Below are 15,822 nucleotides of genomic sequence, written 5' to 3' on the forward strand. Positions count from 1 at the left end.
CGCTGGTCTCCAGGACAAAAGCCTAAACTTAACCCAGTATTCAAAGTCTCCATAATCCGACCCCCAGCCTCTCTTTCCATTCTTACCCACCTCAGAGCCCTAAAGGGTTCCTCCTTCTGATCCTTCATTGTCCCTGGAGCCCACTGGGGCTTCCCCACTGCCAAGACCGCCACACTCTGCTTCCCCCTCATGCTCAGAGCCCACCCCCAACCTCTGGCCCTCCCTGTTTCCTCAGCCTGTCCCAGTCTCACATCCATCTTCAAGATGCAGCTCCAATTCCACTTTGAAAGGAAGCGTCTCCTGCCCACATCCACAAAGACCTCTTCCCACGCCCTTCTGCAGCACAGACTCCCTGCACTCTCCTCCCGTGCAGAGCCGTGCCTGTCTGCGGGGAGCCTTCTCTTCCCTTCCTCCAACCTGGTTGTGCGGACCTGGAGGGCAGGAACCCTGTCCCGGAATCCTCCTACTCGCCCACCTCCACATCTGCCTCGTTCCTGGCTGGGTCCAGAGCAGGGCGTCCAGCTTGCCTGGCAGGTCAGAAGCCACGCAGGGCTAGACACCATAAGCCACACTCAGGAAGCTCGGGGATTTTCCTTATCTTCTCGTAAAACCTTCCCTGACTCAAGACACCAAGTGACTGGAAGTCAGAAGAGAAACAGGGTGAGGAGGGGGCGACGGGCAAAAGGGACCTCACTCGGAAAGGCTGAAGCTCAACTCTGCTTCTCTGTGGTTGCCACCAGGTTCCAACCTCTGTCTGGTCCATAAGATCCTCTTGGAGAAGAGGCTTCCAGGAAGCAAACAAGGCAACCATATCTAGGATTCATGCCCCTTATTTAACAATGTTCAGTAAATGTGCATGATGTGCCGAGCATCCAGGGGACACAGAAGTGAATTTAAGATCTTGGATGCAAACAGCCTGTGAAGACAAGCACAGTGTCACAAAACAGTGTGCTTAGAGTGATGACAGAAGAACGCGCATGCAGAAGGGGAGGTTCCTCACGCTGCCTGTGGTCAGGAAGCCTTGAACGCCAGCCTGGCCTGTCACATAGCCCGTGTAGCCACACCAAGTCTGGAAGGATGGTTGGAACAGCAAGTCTGGTGGAGGAGCAAGTAGAACGCTCGTAAGTGTGATGTTGACAGTTGTGAGAAGAGGTAGTCCCGGCTTGGCATGGCTGGGGAGCAGCATGGGCGTGGGACACCAGCCTGGAGAAGCAGGCTGGAGGAGGGCTTAGGAGAGCCAAGAGTTGAGCCTTCATCCTAAGGGCAGCAGGGGGACACGGAAGAAAATTAAGCAGAGAAGTGACGATGGGAACTGCAGTTTAAAGGGCTCCAACCGGAAAGGCAGGCGGCTCTGGTGCAGAGTGGATGCAGGGAGGCCTGGTGGGAGTCCGCCAGGAGGATGTGGGTGCTTGTCAGCTACAGGCACTGGAAAGAGGCTGACTTACAAGAATCAGCTCCTGAAGGGGCCCAGCCAGGCCCGAGGCCAACTTCCACTTTCCTCTGGGTGTTTCCACTTTCGGGGCATCTTGCTCTGAGTCAGGATTCCTCCTTCTGAACATGGGACTTTCCAGAAGGACTGTAGCTCCTTCTTTCTTCCACTTGACCTGGGATGTTTTGAATTTTGGGTGTTGAAGGAGTCTGCCTTCCTCTCCGAAGTATGGCTGTGTGGTCCCTGTGGAGTCTGCTTCTCTGGGAAGGTAAGTGGGGCAGGTGAGTGGCCTGGTCTTAGAGAGCTCAACATCGGGGCAGGACACCCTCCCCATCCCACGTGAGAACCTAGGAGCTGAGGAAGGGTGGGGAAGACTGAAGCTCTTGTGCAACTATGAAAGCTAGGCAGAGGCAAAGAGATGCAGGGTCCTGGATGGAAGGATGGTTGCCCAAGGAGCAACCATGTCCATGAGACATGAGCTGTTTTGTGGCCCAGGGAGGGCCTTAAATCTGAGGCTGGTGGTACCATTGGTTTCAGAAGAGATGATTGTGAGAATATGAGGGTCTGACAGTGTTAACACATGCAAACTCTAAATACAGTCAGGGGAGGGCAGGGGAAGGTGGGGCTCTTGCAATCTGAGGATGTCTTTCCAACAGCCTGTGCTGCAGGTCTGTGGAAGTAATTATTGAGGAGCGATGAGAGGCAGGAGCAAGTTAATGTGGTATGTGTGGGCTTCGAGTGACCGGTAGTGGTGTGAGGTTAGAAGAGCTATGTCAGGTCTCTGCAACACTGGGCGATCCCCCCAACCTGTCTGATGCCTGACTTCCCGCCCTCGGTTAACAAGTGGTCAGAGTGACCAGGGCCAGCACTGCTAGGCCAGGGAATAGGAGTTGTGGGCTGTGGCAAAGACTCAGACACTTTGGTTTACATCAGAGACTCATGGGGACCTCGAGATGACTTTGTCCAATGTCCCCACCTGGGTTCCTGGCTTGAAAAGCCCTGCAGGTTTCAACATTTCTAAACACGTGAAGGAAATCCTGCAAAAGGAGGGAATCAGTTTGGTTCACAAATCTTTCAAGTCCTTGGACAGGGAGGGCAAAAATCATTTTTCTTAACAATTAAAGAGAGAAGTACCACTGATCAGGTACACCCCCTTGTTTTATGGATGGGACAACGGAAGCCGAGGGAGGCAGGGTGATACACTGAAGGTCACACAGCTCATTAGTGGCAGAGCCAGGGCAGATAGAACAGGAGTCTTGACTGACACTGGTGCTGCTCTCACTCTGTGTGATGTCCCCAGGCTGCATTAACCCTGAGTCCATCCCCGGTTAGGACTGAGATGGCTGGGGCGGGGAGGGCAGTGAGATGGACGGGGCACTGGAGTTCCTGGTGTCTGGCTGAGTGACCACCCAGGACACGTCTCCTTCACCCAACTCCCAGCACGTGGGTGTGTTTCCCGTCTGCACGTCCTCTGCCCTGCACCCCAGAGCCCGCCGCTGAGCCAGGCACGGGGGAAGTCCTCAGCCAATCTAGTCATGCAGTAAGTACATCTACAGGGCTTCTCCTACAGCCGGTTTCTAAGCAGTAGTGGGCACTGGGAGTACAGAGATGAAAAGAGGAACTCACGGTCTGTCGGGCCCATAAACAAGCAGTAACAATAGAGGGATGAGAGCCCTCTGAGTGGTGATCCCAGAGGAGCACAGAAGAATTTGTGACTTGCAGTGATGGATAAGGGAGGTCAGGGGAGGCAGTGATGCTTCAAGGATGAGCAGAAATTAGCCAACAAGGGAGTTGGGGAGCACTTCGGACAGAGGTGTCACCCACCCACGTCAAACTCAGTATCCTCCCAACAGACCTCTCACCCCCGTTCTGTTTCTCCTCCTGTCCTGGATCACAGAGAATGCAACCCGGGGGTCCCAAGGACCTGGGAGCCATCCTCGACCCCCTCTCCCTCACTCCCAGATCCCACTGACTGCACACCTTCGTCTGTCTCAGTTCCTCCCATCTCTTCACCCCAGCGTCTCCCTTCCTCAGTACGTTTCTGTCACTCTCCTTGGGACTCATACAAGCAGCCTCAGTCGTGCCCCACCTCCAGTGCACCCTCCACCCCTCTGCTGGAGTTGTCTTTCTGACCATGGAGCTAATCATGTCACTCTCTTACTTAAAACCTATCCGAGGCCCCCCGTGGCTCATAGAATAAAGCCCAAACTTCAAAGTTGCTTTCAGGGCCCTGCAGGACCTGGCTCCCGCCGTCTCTGCAGTGCCATTTCCTACTCCCCCTGCGAGAACTGCTTTCAGTTCCCGTCCCTCCGCCTCCGCCGCGCTCTCTCACCCTCCCTCCACCCCCACACTTCCCCACCCCGTGCCAGGCCGCCCTCTGCTGGGCCTGGCTGAGTCCCATGCCTCTTTCCGGTCTCTGCTTAACCGTCTCTTCTCTGAGCCCCTCCAGGCAGGGTGAGCTCACCTATCAGCCTACCCGTCTTCTCTCAGGGCACCCCTTTTCTCCCATCATGGGACCTAATGTATTTAAGTTGCTTGATTAAGAGCCTGGGAGTACAAAGATGAAAAGAGGAACTCATGAGCACAGGGACTGGACTCCCTTCCTCACTGTCTTAGTCCCTGGCCCTGGCTTGGGTGGAGGGAGTGAGGGGAGAGGGGCTGTCCTTGGCCCCGTGGCAGCTCAGCCGCGTGCAGGAGAGCGGTGAGAAGGTCTGGGGCAGGCAGAGTGACGGCACTCTGTCCTTCCAGCACTGCTCCCCCCTGAAGTCACCCACGCCCAAGTACAGGGCCAGGTAGGGGGCACGGCGCTGCTGGTGGCCAATCGCCCATCCAGCTTCCAAGTCCGAGAGGCCATCTGGAGGTCTCTGTGGCCGGCAGAAGAGCTCCTGGCCACGTTCTTCCGGGGCTCCCTGGAGACTCTGTACCACTCCCGCTTCCTGGGCCGAGCCCAGCTGCACAGCAACCTCAGCCTGGAGCTGCGGCCCCTGGAGCCTGGAGACAGCGGCAACTTCTCCGTGCTGCTGGTGGACACGGCCGGCCGGGCCTGGACCCAGACCCTGCAGCTCAAGGTGTACGGTGAGTGCGCCTGACCCTGGCTCTCTGTCCCGCCTCCTCCCACAAAGCTCCGCAAGGGCAGCCTGAGTCCTGGGACCTGGGGACAACCGGGGTCTAGAAACCTCTGGCCGCTGACCTCATGGCCGATTTGGGGAACAGTAGTCACAGCTAGGATAACTCTGCAGCTTCTTCCAGGTCAGCTTCCATCTGGAGCAGCCACACTTTGCCTCCCCGCAGTCCCGGCCTAAACGCTGGCTTGGTCTTCTCTTGGCTTCGTGGCCTTGGACACAATGCTTAGCTCCCTGACATTTACCTTTCTCACTTGTAAAACCGGCATCGTAATATCACCATGTAAATGCCGACGAAGGTAAAGACAGCGGCATTCGGGACTGCATCTAGGATCAAGGCTGGCTGACACTTCATCAATTCTAAGGTGTCTGATTATAAAACATGCCATTTTTCTGTGTACCACCAAAAGGAAAACTCAATATTGCATTAAACTCTGGCTCAGGTTTAAAACTAAATTATAATTACAGCATAGGATTTTTATTTCATTCTTTAAAGAGATCTTTGAGATATATTGAGAATTTGATCTTGTATCATTCATGGGTTCTCTCAGTTATTCATTGTTGCAAAATAAACCGTCCCCAAAGGCACAGGCTAAAAACAACAGCCATCTTTATTTTTCAGGACTCTGAGTGGCAGGGCTCAACTGAGTGGACCCTCCGCTCCACGTAGGTTTGCTAGGGTCTTCATGTAGCTGCTTTCAGCACTTCAGCTGGGGTGGCTGAATTCACTGGGGGCTGGATGGGTCTTTCTTTCCAGCAACTTCAACTCCGCCTTCATCACAACCACCTCTACCACCATCACTACCTCCACCTCCATCACAGTCACCTCCACCTCCATCACGACCTCCACCTCCACCATGACCACCTCTACCACCATCACTACCTCCACCTCCATCACAGTCACCTCCATCACAACCACCTCTACCACCATCACTACCTCCACCACAACCACTTCCATCACAGCCACCTCTACCACTGCCACCATATTTCTGCTGGCAAAATAAAGTAGCCTTTGAGCTCTCATTCATCTCTCTAATGTCTTGGAAAAGACATCATGACCTGAAACCACTGTTTCAATAAAACCTCACAAATTTGGATAGAATAAAGCGAAAGAAAAGATCCAAATCTATGAATGGAAAGTGGTGGTGGGGCATCTGGGAAGAAGGAAGCATTGAGGGAGAGAAGGGCAGTAGCAAACTGGGAAGAGGAGAGACCCACCCACCCCTGGAGACAGCTGACTGGCTGTCCTTGGGTGAGCCACTCGGGGTGCCAATGTGCAATCAAATGGGTATCCTTCCAGATGCACATAGCCCTGAACCAGGTTGCACAGCTTGGCCAGCAGAGTGCTGGCTGGAATTCAGCATCCCCTTCTCACCTGTTACCCCTGAGCCCAATGCCCTTGCGCTGTGAGCAGCCTTCAAACCATACAGGCAGTGGGAGAGCCTCTCTCTCCCTCTTTCTGAGGCTCAGCTGCACACATGTGAAATGAGGACATTGAATGTGATAATACATGCAGCACCCACACCACTAAGCTCTAAAATGCCTTGTTCTCAGCATCTGAATTACAGATTTTAAGGAAATTGCTGTTTTACGGCTTCCAAACACATAGCGTGATTAGAACTAATTGCACAAAGCTGCCAGGCAGCCATCCTTAGGAGCTCTGCTTTGACAATAGATAAGAATGATGTGAATTAGCAGATCAGTTACTAGAAATGTCAATGGGTGTTTCTGCTGTGCCCGATCATGTTTGGAAGCAGCTTGTCCTGTTAAGTAGTGTAAACATCCCCCCACTGTAATCTTTGTTTATACTATTAGTGAGCCCAGCAAATCTTTTCTTTTTTCATATCACAAATCCCACCAGATTGAGCTGGCATTAATGAGGTTTTACTCTGCTTGACCTGGGAATGCTGTCAGAGACTGAGCCCTCCTGTTGTGAACAGAATGCTCTCCCGCTGGCCCTCACGGCCATGGAGGCTCACGGTCTACTCATCAGCTGATATAGGAAAGGGGAGCCAGGGCCTGGGACACCAGGACACCGATTTGTCCAGTGGCCCAGGTAGCTGAGCACCTAGAGGGCCAGGGTTATGGAGATGACAAGGTGGAGCCCCTACCCCCTTCACAGCAGTTTGCATCTTTGCAATTATTTTCTTAGTTGTTCATAATCACTTGTCAGTATCTGTCATCTTCTCCAAATCATAAGCTCCAAAAGTACAGGAATGTGTTTGCTCTCCTGCCTGGCTTAATAAACGTTTATTGTCTCTCTAACTGATGTACTGTCAGGAAAATGCTATGACAAGGGATACACAGAGTTCTGAGAGAGCTCAGAGTCACACCTGGAATACCAAGGAAGGCTTCATAAATAGAGCAGTAGACAATGTGTCCAAGCTGCGCCTTGAAGGATGCGTAGGAGTTTTCTAGGAGGATGAGAAGAGAAAGGCATATGTGCACAGCTAAGCCACATGGAAGCATGAAAGCCGTGGAAGAGCATGACGTGTTTGGGAGAGCAGGAAATTACTGAGGATAGGTGAGGAGGATCAGCTGGGGAAATTGACATCAATCATTTCATGAAGGATTTTGAGTACCAGACTTGGGAATTCAGCTTCCTTCCTGTGGGCGATGGAAAGCCAGAGGTGACATCTAGCCTTGCGTGGATCCCAGAGCTGGAGCTGTGGGCCCCGCGCAGCATCCCCATAACCCACACTGGCTCTGCTCTTCTTGCCCAGATGCGGTGCCCAGGCCCGTGGTACAAGTGTTCATTGCTGTATCAGGGGATGCCCAGGCCCCCAAGACCTGCCAAGTGTTCCTGTCCTGTTGGGCCCCCAACATCAGTGACATAACCTACAGCTGGCGACGGGAGGGGACTGTTGACCTTGGGATTGAGCCAAGTGGCCTCTTCACGGATGGCCCAGCACTGAGGGTTTCCCTGGGACCAGAAGACAAAAGCGTGGCCTATTCCTGCATTGTCTCGAACCCTGTCAGCTGGGACTTGGCCACAGTCACCCCCTGGGAGAGCTGCCATCGCGAGGCAGGTATGTCAAGGGCCAGGGGTCAGTGGCTGAGGGATTTTTAAGCATCCAGTCCACCTGTGGCCCTGTCCCCTCCACGTCCAGGTCCAGGGAGGGCCTCCTACAAAGATGTACTGCTGGTGGTGCTGCCTGTCTTGCTGCTCCTGATCCTGGCTGGTGTCTCTGCCTGGCACTTGGGCCCCTGCTCAGGTAGGAGTCCTGTGGGTGCTGGAGGTGGGTGGAGGAGGTGGGTGTCCTGGGGAGGAGGGCAGAGTTTGGACATCCTCCTATCTAGGCTTCACATGTTCTGCCCTCCTTACCTCCTCTCCCACCTCATCTCCTGGCCTGCACCCTCTAACGTTCTGGTCTCGAATCAGACTGAACTACTCGAAGTCCTTTGGCAGTCCTCCTCATGAACGCCTCTCTTCCGACACCTGTAGGCATTTACCCATTCTATTCTCTCTGTCTGCAACACACTTTCAGGATTTCCTGTCCAGCTCCCCTCTTCATTTGTCTGTCACCTCCACCACCTTCAAGGTGTGGCCCCTCCAGGAAGCCTCTCTGACTTTCTCCCCTAAACGCCCAGGCTGGGTTAGGGTCCTGCCTTGACTCTTACCCGGTCACAGCGCTTACTGCACTTCCTCTTGCATGGAATTCTCAGCACTTGAAAGACAAAGGCTGCGTCACCACTGGGCACCTAGCCCTGGTCCCTGGAACATAGCTGGTCTCCATAAACGTGTGTTGAGTGCAAGTCTGGTTGGATCCCAAGTCCCTCTTCGCCTGCCATCCTAGGAAATGCTCCCTGAGAGAAGCACCTCGGTGACCAGGGGCTGATAGGACCTCCTCCTCCAGGAGAAGAGGGAAGGGGACACCCAGAGGCCACACTGGGGTCTGAGCCCCATGCCCGGCTCAGCCCCAGGATGCGGTGCCCCTGAAAGAACTGTCCCGACTGCCCTGGGCTCCATGGACATGCCCCTCCCGGGCTGTGTGGGTTTGCTGGACAAGAGCGGGTCAGCGGGGAGAGGGAAGCATGAGACCGCGTTTTGGCGGCTGTGTCCTGGAAGGCGAGAGTCTTGGCCCGGCCACTGAGCAAGGAGTGGCACTGGCTGGTGGGCTGCTAGAGATTCTCCCCGTGGGCAAGGGAGGGAAGTGGGAGCAGCTGAGGTCACACTCCACTGAGGGGCCCCACCGGCTGCTGCGAGGGTCTGACCTGGCCCTTTGCTCCGGACAGTCCCCAGGATTTGCAATAAGAAGGTGGAAGCCAGGAAAAGAGCAGCTTTTTGTTTTAACAGCTTTATTGAAATATCATTGACATACCATAGAATTCAGGCATTTAACGTGTAGAACTCAATGGCTTTTATTACAGTTGCAGAATTGCATGTTCAGCATCACGGTCAATTTGAGAACATTCTCATTATCTGCCCCCCCCCTAAAAACCCAAACCCCTTAGCCATCACTCCCTCATCCCCCTTTCCCCTCCAGCCCCAGGCAACTGCTAACCTTCTACTTTCTGTCTCTAGACAGTCTATTTGGGGCATATCATATATATGGAATCAAGCATTACACAGTCCTGTGTGACTGACTTCTTTCACTTCACCTAATGTCTTCAAGGCTCAGAAAAGAGCAGCGTTGGTGACTGAGAAGGGACAGAGAGAACCCAACTACCTGGGGTTTTGGAAAGGCTCTACCCAGGGCACCTGGAGGCTGGCCCTGGCTCTGCCACCTGGCTTCTGTCTGGTCATTTCACTAGGTCCATCCAGCTCTAACTCTCTATACCTTCTACAGCTAAATGTATGCTCTAGTTGCAGAGGAAGGCTAGACATTAGGAAGAACTTCCTATCCTTGAAGCATCTCCTTTTCCAGGGAGAAATATCAGGAAACCGGGAGAGATATCCCTTTGCCCAAGGTGACCTTGGACCAGGACAGTTAGGATTCAGAGGCCTTGGGTACAAACTGGAGGGGTAACCTCTGTTCTGATCTTCTTGTCAGGGAAAAAAAAGAAGGATGTCTGTGCTGACGAAGTGGCTCCAGAGGCAGAGAACCCCCTTGTGTAGGGTCTGCCATGATGGAGGATATAAACTGATGCTGGGATTGTGAGGAATCCCCCTGCCCAGACACAGGATGCTCTGGGACGTAGCTGGTGACTGGAATCCACTGTGGACCTCGTGCCTCCCATGAGAGACCCCTGAACCACCTCCCAGGAGCAGCCGGGGCAGCCGTCACACTGGGAGGACAGTGAACATCCTCTCCCTGCTTTCTCCCCGTGGTGCATGTCCTGGCTCTGCTCTGAGCAACGCGGGCCCAACAGAACATCCCCTCGAGGACACTGGAAGTCCTCTAGGATCCACAGGGACATTGATTGTCCAGGGCACTCACTCCCCCACCACTGTTCATGAAGTATTGTTATGGACTGATTCATCCCCTCCTAACTCCCAATATCTCAGAATATGCCTGTTTGGAGAGGGAGCCTTTAAAATGATAATTAAGGTTAGATGAGGTCATTGGGATGGCCTAATCCGATATGACTGGTGTCCTCATAAGAAGAGGGCAAGACACCAGGGAGGCATGCACACACAGGGAAGGGGCCACTGGAGGACATAAAGAGAAGGAAGCCCTGTGCAGGCCATGGAGAGAGGCAGGAGAAACCAAACCTGCTGACACCTTGATCTTGGACTTCCAGCCTCCGGGACTGTAAGAAAATAAATTTCTGTGTTTACGTGACTCAGTCTGTGGTATCTTGTTACGGCAACTCTAGCAGACTAATGTAAGTATTAACCAACCAGCATCAAAGGATTGCCTCCAGCCTGGGTCCCAGGCTCTAAAAGGCATTAGACATTTGAACAGAGAAATTCTGAATCACCTACTTCCAGCTCCAGTCCCAGCCCCTGTATTTTGAGCCCCTGATGCTGCCCGGTGGCCAAAGAATTAATGTTAGAAAAGGCCTAGGAGCAGGAGAAAGTGAGAGGTGAGGGTCCAAGGTTTCTCCTTCTGGTCTGGAGGACTCTCAAGTCCTCTGAGTTCATGGTCCTCAAAGGTAATTTACAGTTACAGACAATCAAGAGATGGTTGACATCCCACTGATGGTTGGGGTTGGTGCCATTTTGCTTTTTAATAGTCAGCTTCACCCTCAACGCTGACCACCATACCTCCTGCAGGAGCTGGGGTAGGGTTTGGGATTCTCTCCTCACTGTCCAGCACAGTGACCAGAAAAAAAGAGATTAAATTTGCCCCAGGTGACAGGAAGTTCTTGCACAACTTCCAGAAAAGCAGCCCAGCTTAGAATGAGAGTCAATGCCTGAGACTGAGAGAAGGAGGAGCCAGGAAAAACTAAGCAGAAGGGAAATGACAGGAGAAGGGTACTGTGACATCCCAGAACCTGCCACACGCATTTTCAGATGCACGTGCAAAAGATCCACCCAAGTTCAAGGGATCCACCACTCAATAGGAAGATGTTCAAGGTCACTTTGAAAGGAGAGCATGTGGAAAAGAAGAGTATTATTGTGGCCATCTTTGGAAAACACAACCTGCTGCTGAGTGATTCTGTCTGAAAAGGCTCTGGAGTATTGCCACTGGAAACAAACTGATGAGCTAAACTCATACTTAGGAATAGTAGATGGTAAGGTTCAGAGTTACTCTCTTCCAGGTGTAATTGGATATTCTTTCTGGAGCCTCTCTCAATAGAGGAAGGAGGCATTGAAGAAACAGGGGTAGGTTTTGAAGTCTTTTCCAAGGGCTGCTTCTATCACTCCCCTCAGGATGTCAGTCTTGTCCAAGGATCTTCCTTCTTCTCCCCCTTTCTTGGTAAATCACTTCATCTTGGGCAAAAAGTCACTCAACTGGCCTCCAGATTCACATGTCCACCCCTTCACATGACTAGTCTTGGGATTTCCCTGCCTGCTGGCTCTGCTCAGAGGCTCTGCTCTCCTGCTGCTCACCTGGCTTCACCTAGTCCTCATTCCTTTCCTGCATCCACCTGTCCCATCACTTTCTTCCAAGTCCACGTGAGCTACTGCTGTCCCCACCTGCCACCTAGAGACATTCCCCATGCCTGGTCAATGAGTCATGTACCACTGGCTTCAGTCTCTTAAAATGATGTGAAAGAGAAATCGCAGGGTCTAGCAATGAGTCATGGTGGTTGTGTGGGGGAAATACACACACGCGCGCCACTCCCCATCTCTCTTCCCTTCATCCCCAGAGCCCCACCTTGGATCAGAGCAGCTCTGGGTGGGGTGGTACCCATAGCTCTCCCTTCACAAGTTAACTCCTGGTGATTTCATGTAGAGACTAGTTTTGTATTGTGGGCCTTTTGAACAGATCCCTGCTGCTCAAGTAAGCTGAGGTTCCCATCCCCAGGGACTCACTTGTCCACTAGTGGACTAATTAACCCACCACTGAAAAACTCAAGTGCTTCTGTGAGAATGGTGTTTGAGCTGCTAAGCTTTAGGATTGGTGCTTTAAAAGTCACACAAGAACAAACACTGATCGAGGGTGTAGCACGCGCTGGGTACACTTCAAGGCACTGGGGAATCACCGGTGAATAAAGCAATGTCCTTCCTTCGTGGAGTTTACATTCTAGATAATATAAATAAACAAGTACATGTCACATACGGACAGGTTCTAGTACGAAAGCCAACGCAGAGTAAAAGGCAAGAGAGTGGTGTGTTGGAGAGCAGGGGTCCATCTTAGCTAAGGAGGTCAGAGAGCACCTCCTGATGAGCTGACGTTTGAACAGAAGCCCTGTGCAGTGGGACGAGCCATACAATGGTGGGACAAAGAGTGTTCCAAGCAGAGAGCAGAAGATGCAAAGGCCCTGAGGTGGGAGCATGGCTGGGGTTTAGGAAGAGTAGAGCAAAGGCCAGGGCAACTGGGTCAAAATAAAGAGGGTGGGAGTGGGGATGGAAGGGGGAGGGTCACAGTGATGGCCTGGGCCACAGCACCTGGGATCTTGTCCTCAGAACCCCCGTCCCTGGAGTTAGGGAGGCCAGGAGCGCCCTCTTCTGTCCAGGTGTCAGATTCCTCCCATAACGACCTTTGTGCCATTATTTCCAATAGGCTCATGGTCAGACCAGACTCCTCTCCAAATCGGCATTTGCTTTTCCCTGTTTTCCTTATATTTCCCTTGAGCAAGAGCCTTTGGACCTGTCATACGCAAAGCACAAATGCAAGAGCTGCTAGAACAAAGGGGTCACGTGCCAAGAAGTCAGAGAGAATGAAGGGGGGCATTGCGAAAGACAAGGGTTAGAGACAGTTTATTTCACCAATGGAGATATGACTATCCAACGCCTCATTGAAAAACAAAGAAACACTGGGGAGAGGGAAGGAGGGAGGGGCAAGACAGAGGTAGGGGATTAAGAGGTACAAGCTAATATGTATAAAATAAATAACCTACAAGGATATATTGCACAGCACAGGGAATTATAGCCATTATTTTAGAATAACTTTAAAAGGAGTATAATCTGTAAAAATATTGAATCAATATGTTGTACACCTGAAACTAATATAATATTGTGAACAACTATACTCCAGTCAAAAGTGTTTTAATAAAGAACAACTCTGCTGACAGTGATGACATCTCTGGCAAATACCCCTTCTGTTTATCTAGATGTAGCACCTGTTCAGCTCATCAGCACTTGATTACTTACTGGTCCTCGGGGGAGGCACCGTCTCCTTCCAGATTTGACTCCATGGCTCTCTGCATCTGTTCCGCCTGCAGCTTGAAGGGGGGGGGGGGAGGGTGGGCTCTGAAACTGCATGACACATCCCTAGATTTGGAAAAGGTTGAGTGGGCGCCTCCCCTCAGGCTGTGCACTGGCCAGCATGGGTCCTGTCCAGCAGGAGGGGCTGGCTGAGCACATGGGTGAGTGATGGGGATACTCCCTCTGCACGACAAGCCTGGGTTCAGTTCTGGGAGCCACACCTCCAGGGAGACACTGGAAAACTCAAGTGTCCAGAAGAGAATGACCAGAATGGTAAAAATCCTGGAAACCTCATCTTACGTGAAATGATTAAACAAACTGGTCATGTTTAGCCTAGAGCAAAAAATTCAGAGGGCCATTGGTCCCCAGATATTTGAAGGGCTCTCATATAAGCCAGACTGTGTAAGTGGGGCCAATGCAACGTGTCTCTGAGAGGCAGATATTGACTCATATGAATAATAGGATCTTAAAGCTGGAAGGAAACTCTGTGGTTACTCAGTTCAAGTTTTTCATTTCTCAGGTGGAAAACGGAGACCCAAAGAGATAGTTACTCCCTAGAATCACATAATTAGTCAGTGGCAGAGTCAGAATTAGCTTTAGGTTACCTAAATCAGCCCAGCTCCTTCCCCCACACCATACTCCCAGGGAAGAACCTAGTAACGAATAGAGAAATCCAAATACGAAGTGAGCTGTTCCAATAAACGCGCTTAAGCAGAAACCATCTCAGAGCAACATTATAGACTGGAGACTTTTCAGACAAGGCTGGAAGTTGCATGAGATCAGGAATGATAAATATGCTGTACATATATCCAGACTTCCACTTTCCCCGACCATGTGGAACACGGATAATTGATTATGACACATGTCCCCCACTGCGCCCTCCACATGCAGCACAATACTCAAGTTATCCTGACCAATTAATTGAAGCTGGAAGCCAAGACGAAACCTATTTGCCATTCCTGCCCTAGACAGTCCAGAAGATTTTTCCAACATTAAAAATGAATTACAAATTAAAGAATGAATGAATACACAGTGGAACAAAATTGGCCAATGGGTGTCAGAAACGAGATGTGCTTCCTATAAAGAAGACTTATTCTAGCTTTCTTTCCTCTGCCATGTTGGCAGTATGTTGTTCAGGGATTGTATCAGAACTGGGAGGAAAAGAAGGGAGAGATTGAAAGTAGTAACACAATTGCCAGAAAAGCAGGAAACAACAGAAATCAGCCAAATAAGTGAATATAACACATAGAGCCATTCAAGAAATCATATTCTTTAGGCTATTTAAGAATAATGGGAAACCATCTTTGGATGCAAGCAACAGAAACCAACTCTGGTTTTAACTAAAGCAAAAGATAGAATTTATTAGAAATTTGTGGGTGGTGTTGTAGTCCGTTTAGGCTTCTGTAAAAGCATATCGTAATCTAGGTGGTTTATAAACAACAGACATTGATATCTCATGGTTCTGCAGGCTGGGAAGTTCAAGATCAAGGCACCAGCAAATGTAGTGTCTGATGAGAGCCAGACTCCTTGGTTCATAAGCAGATGACTTTTTGCTGTGTTCTCGCACTGTGGAAGGGGCAAAGGTGCTCTCTATGGTCTTTTTCTTTTGAGGGGGGAGGGTATGGGGAGATAATTAAGTTTGTTTGTTTGTTTGTTTGTTTGTTTGTTTGAATGGAGGGATTGGGGATTGAACCCAGGACCTCATGCATGCTAGGCATTCACTCTACCACTGAGCTGTCTCCTTACCACATGGGGTCTTTTTTATAGGGCACTACTCCTGTTCATGAGGGCTCCATCCTCACGACCTAATCAACTCCCAAAGCTCTTACCTCCAAATACCATCACATGGGGAAATTAGGTTTCAGCACATGAATTTGGGGGGAGCAAAAACATTCAGTCTATAGCTCTCAGAGAACCAAACAAAACCCTGACAACCAGGCCTTGGAAAGGACAAAGCCAGGTGGCCCTGGGGAGGCAGGCCTCAGGACAACCTCCTTAAGGGCCACCATGGAAACAATTTGTTCTGTTTTGTGTTCCCGTGTTGCTAACTGAAGATTGAAACTCCCAACAAACAGATTGAGCTTGATTGGCCTAGTGGGGGGTCAAGAAGTTGAGGAGAAGTTGCAGAACGTCTTGTCAAAAGTGGTCGTTGGATTAATAAAGTACAAAAAGAAGCTGGGATCCGTAGAACAGGAAATGCATTTACCTGTCCATTCAGTGAACACTTGCTGGTGCACCAGCACCAACCAGAATACAGAGATTACGAAATCCTGGCGTCACAGCGGCTGCCCTCAAAGAGCTTACAGTCAGATGGGGAAGCGCTGTGTCAGCAAGCACTCCAGTGAGAAAACTGTGACGTAGCCCCCAAGGTGAGACATCTGGGCCGTGAGACTGCTGTCCCCAAGGAAGGCCAGTCAGGTCCCCAGGGGAAGTGGTGAAGGCACAGAAGCTCTGGCTTCCGTTGGCAGGAGCTGAAGAAGGATGGCGTGGTGGTTTCCTGGGGCAGGTCTTGCCAGAGCCGCGTCAGAGTTTGGTTAACTGTGTTCCCAGAACACCAAGACATCCCAGGC

The 15,822-nt window shown here is 51.2% G+C and overlaps 1 protein-coding gene across 1 annotated transcript; it reads left to right on the forward strand.

Moving 5' to 3' along the window:
* Nucleotides 1–622: 622 nt before the first annotated feature.
* Nucleotides 623–10,277, forward strand: SLAMF8 (SLAM family member 8). Its single transcript, XM_031435998.2, has 6 exons — nt 623–1,121; nt 1,635–1,697; nt 4,178–4,504; nt 7,275–7,580; nt 7,662–7,766; nt 9,546–10,277. The coding sequence occupies exons 2-6, from the start codon at nt 1,658–1,660 to the stop codon at nt 9,608–9,610; spliced, it is 843 nt and encodes a 280-aa protein (XP_031291858.1). The 5' UTR covers nt 623–1,121; nt 1,635–1,657; the 3' UTR covers nt 9,611–10,277.
* Nucleotides 10,278–15,822: the final 5,545 nt, after the last annotated feature.

The sequence above is a fragment of the Camelus dromedarius genome, chromosome 23 (assembly GCF_036321535.1).
Source record: "Camelus dromedarius isolate mCamDro1 chromosome 23, mCamDro1.pat, whole genome shotgun sequence".
Classification (NCBI taxonomy): domain Eukaryota; kingdom Metazoa; phylum Chordata; class Mammalia; order Artiodactyla; family Camelidae; genus Camelus; species Camelus dromedarius.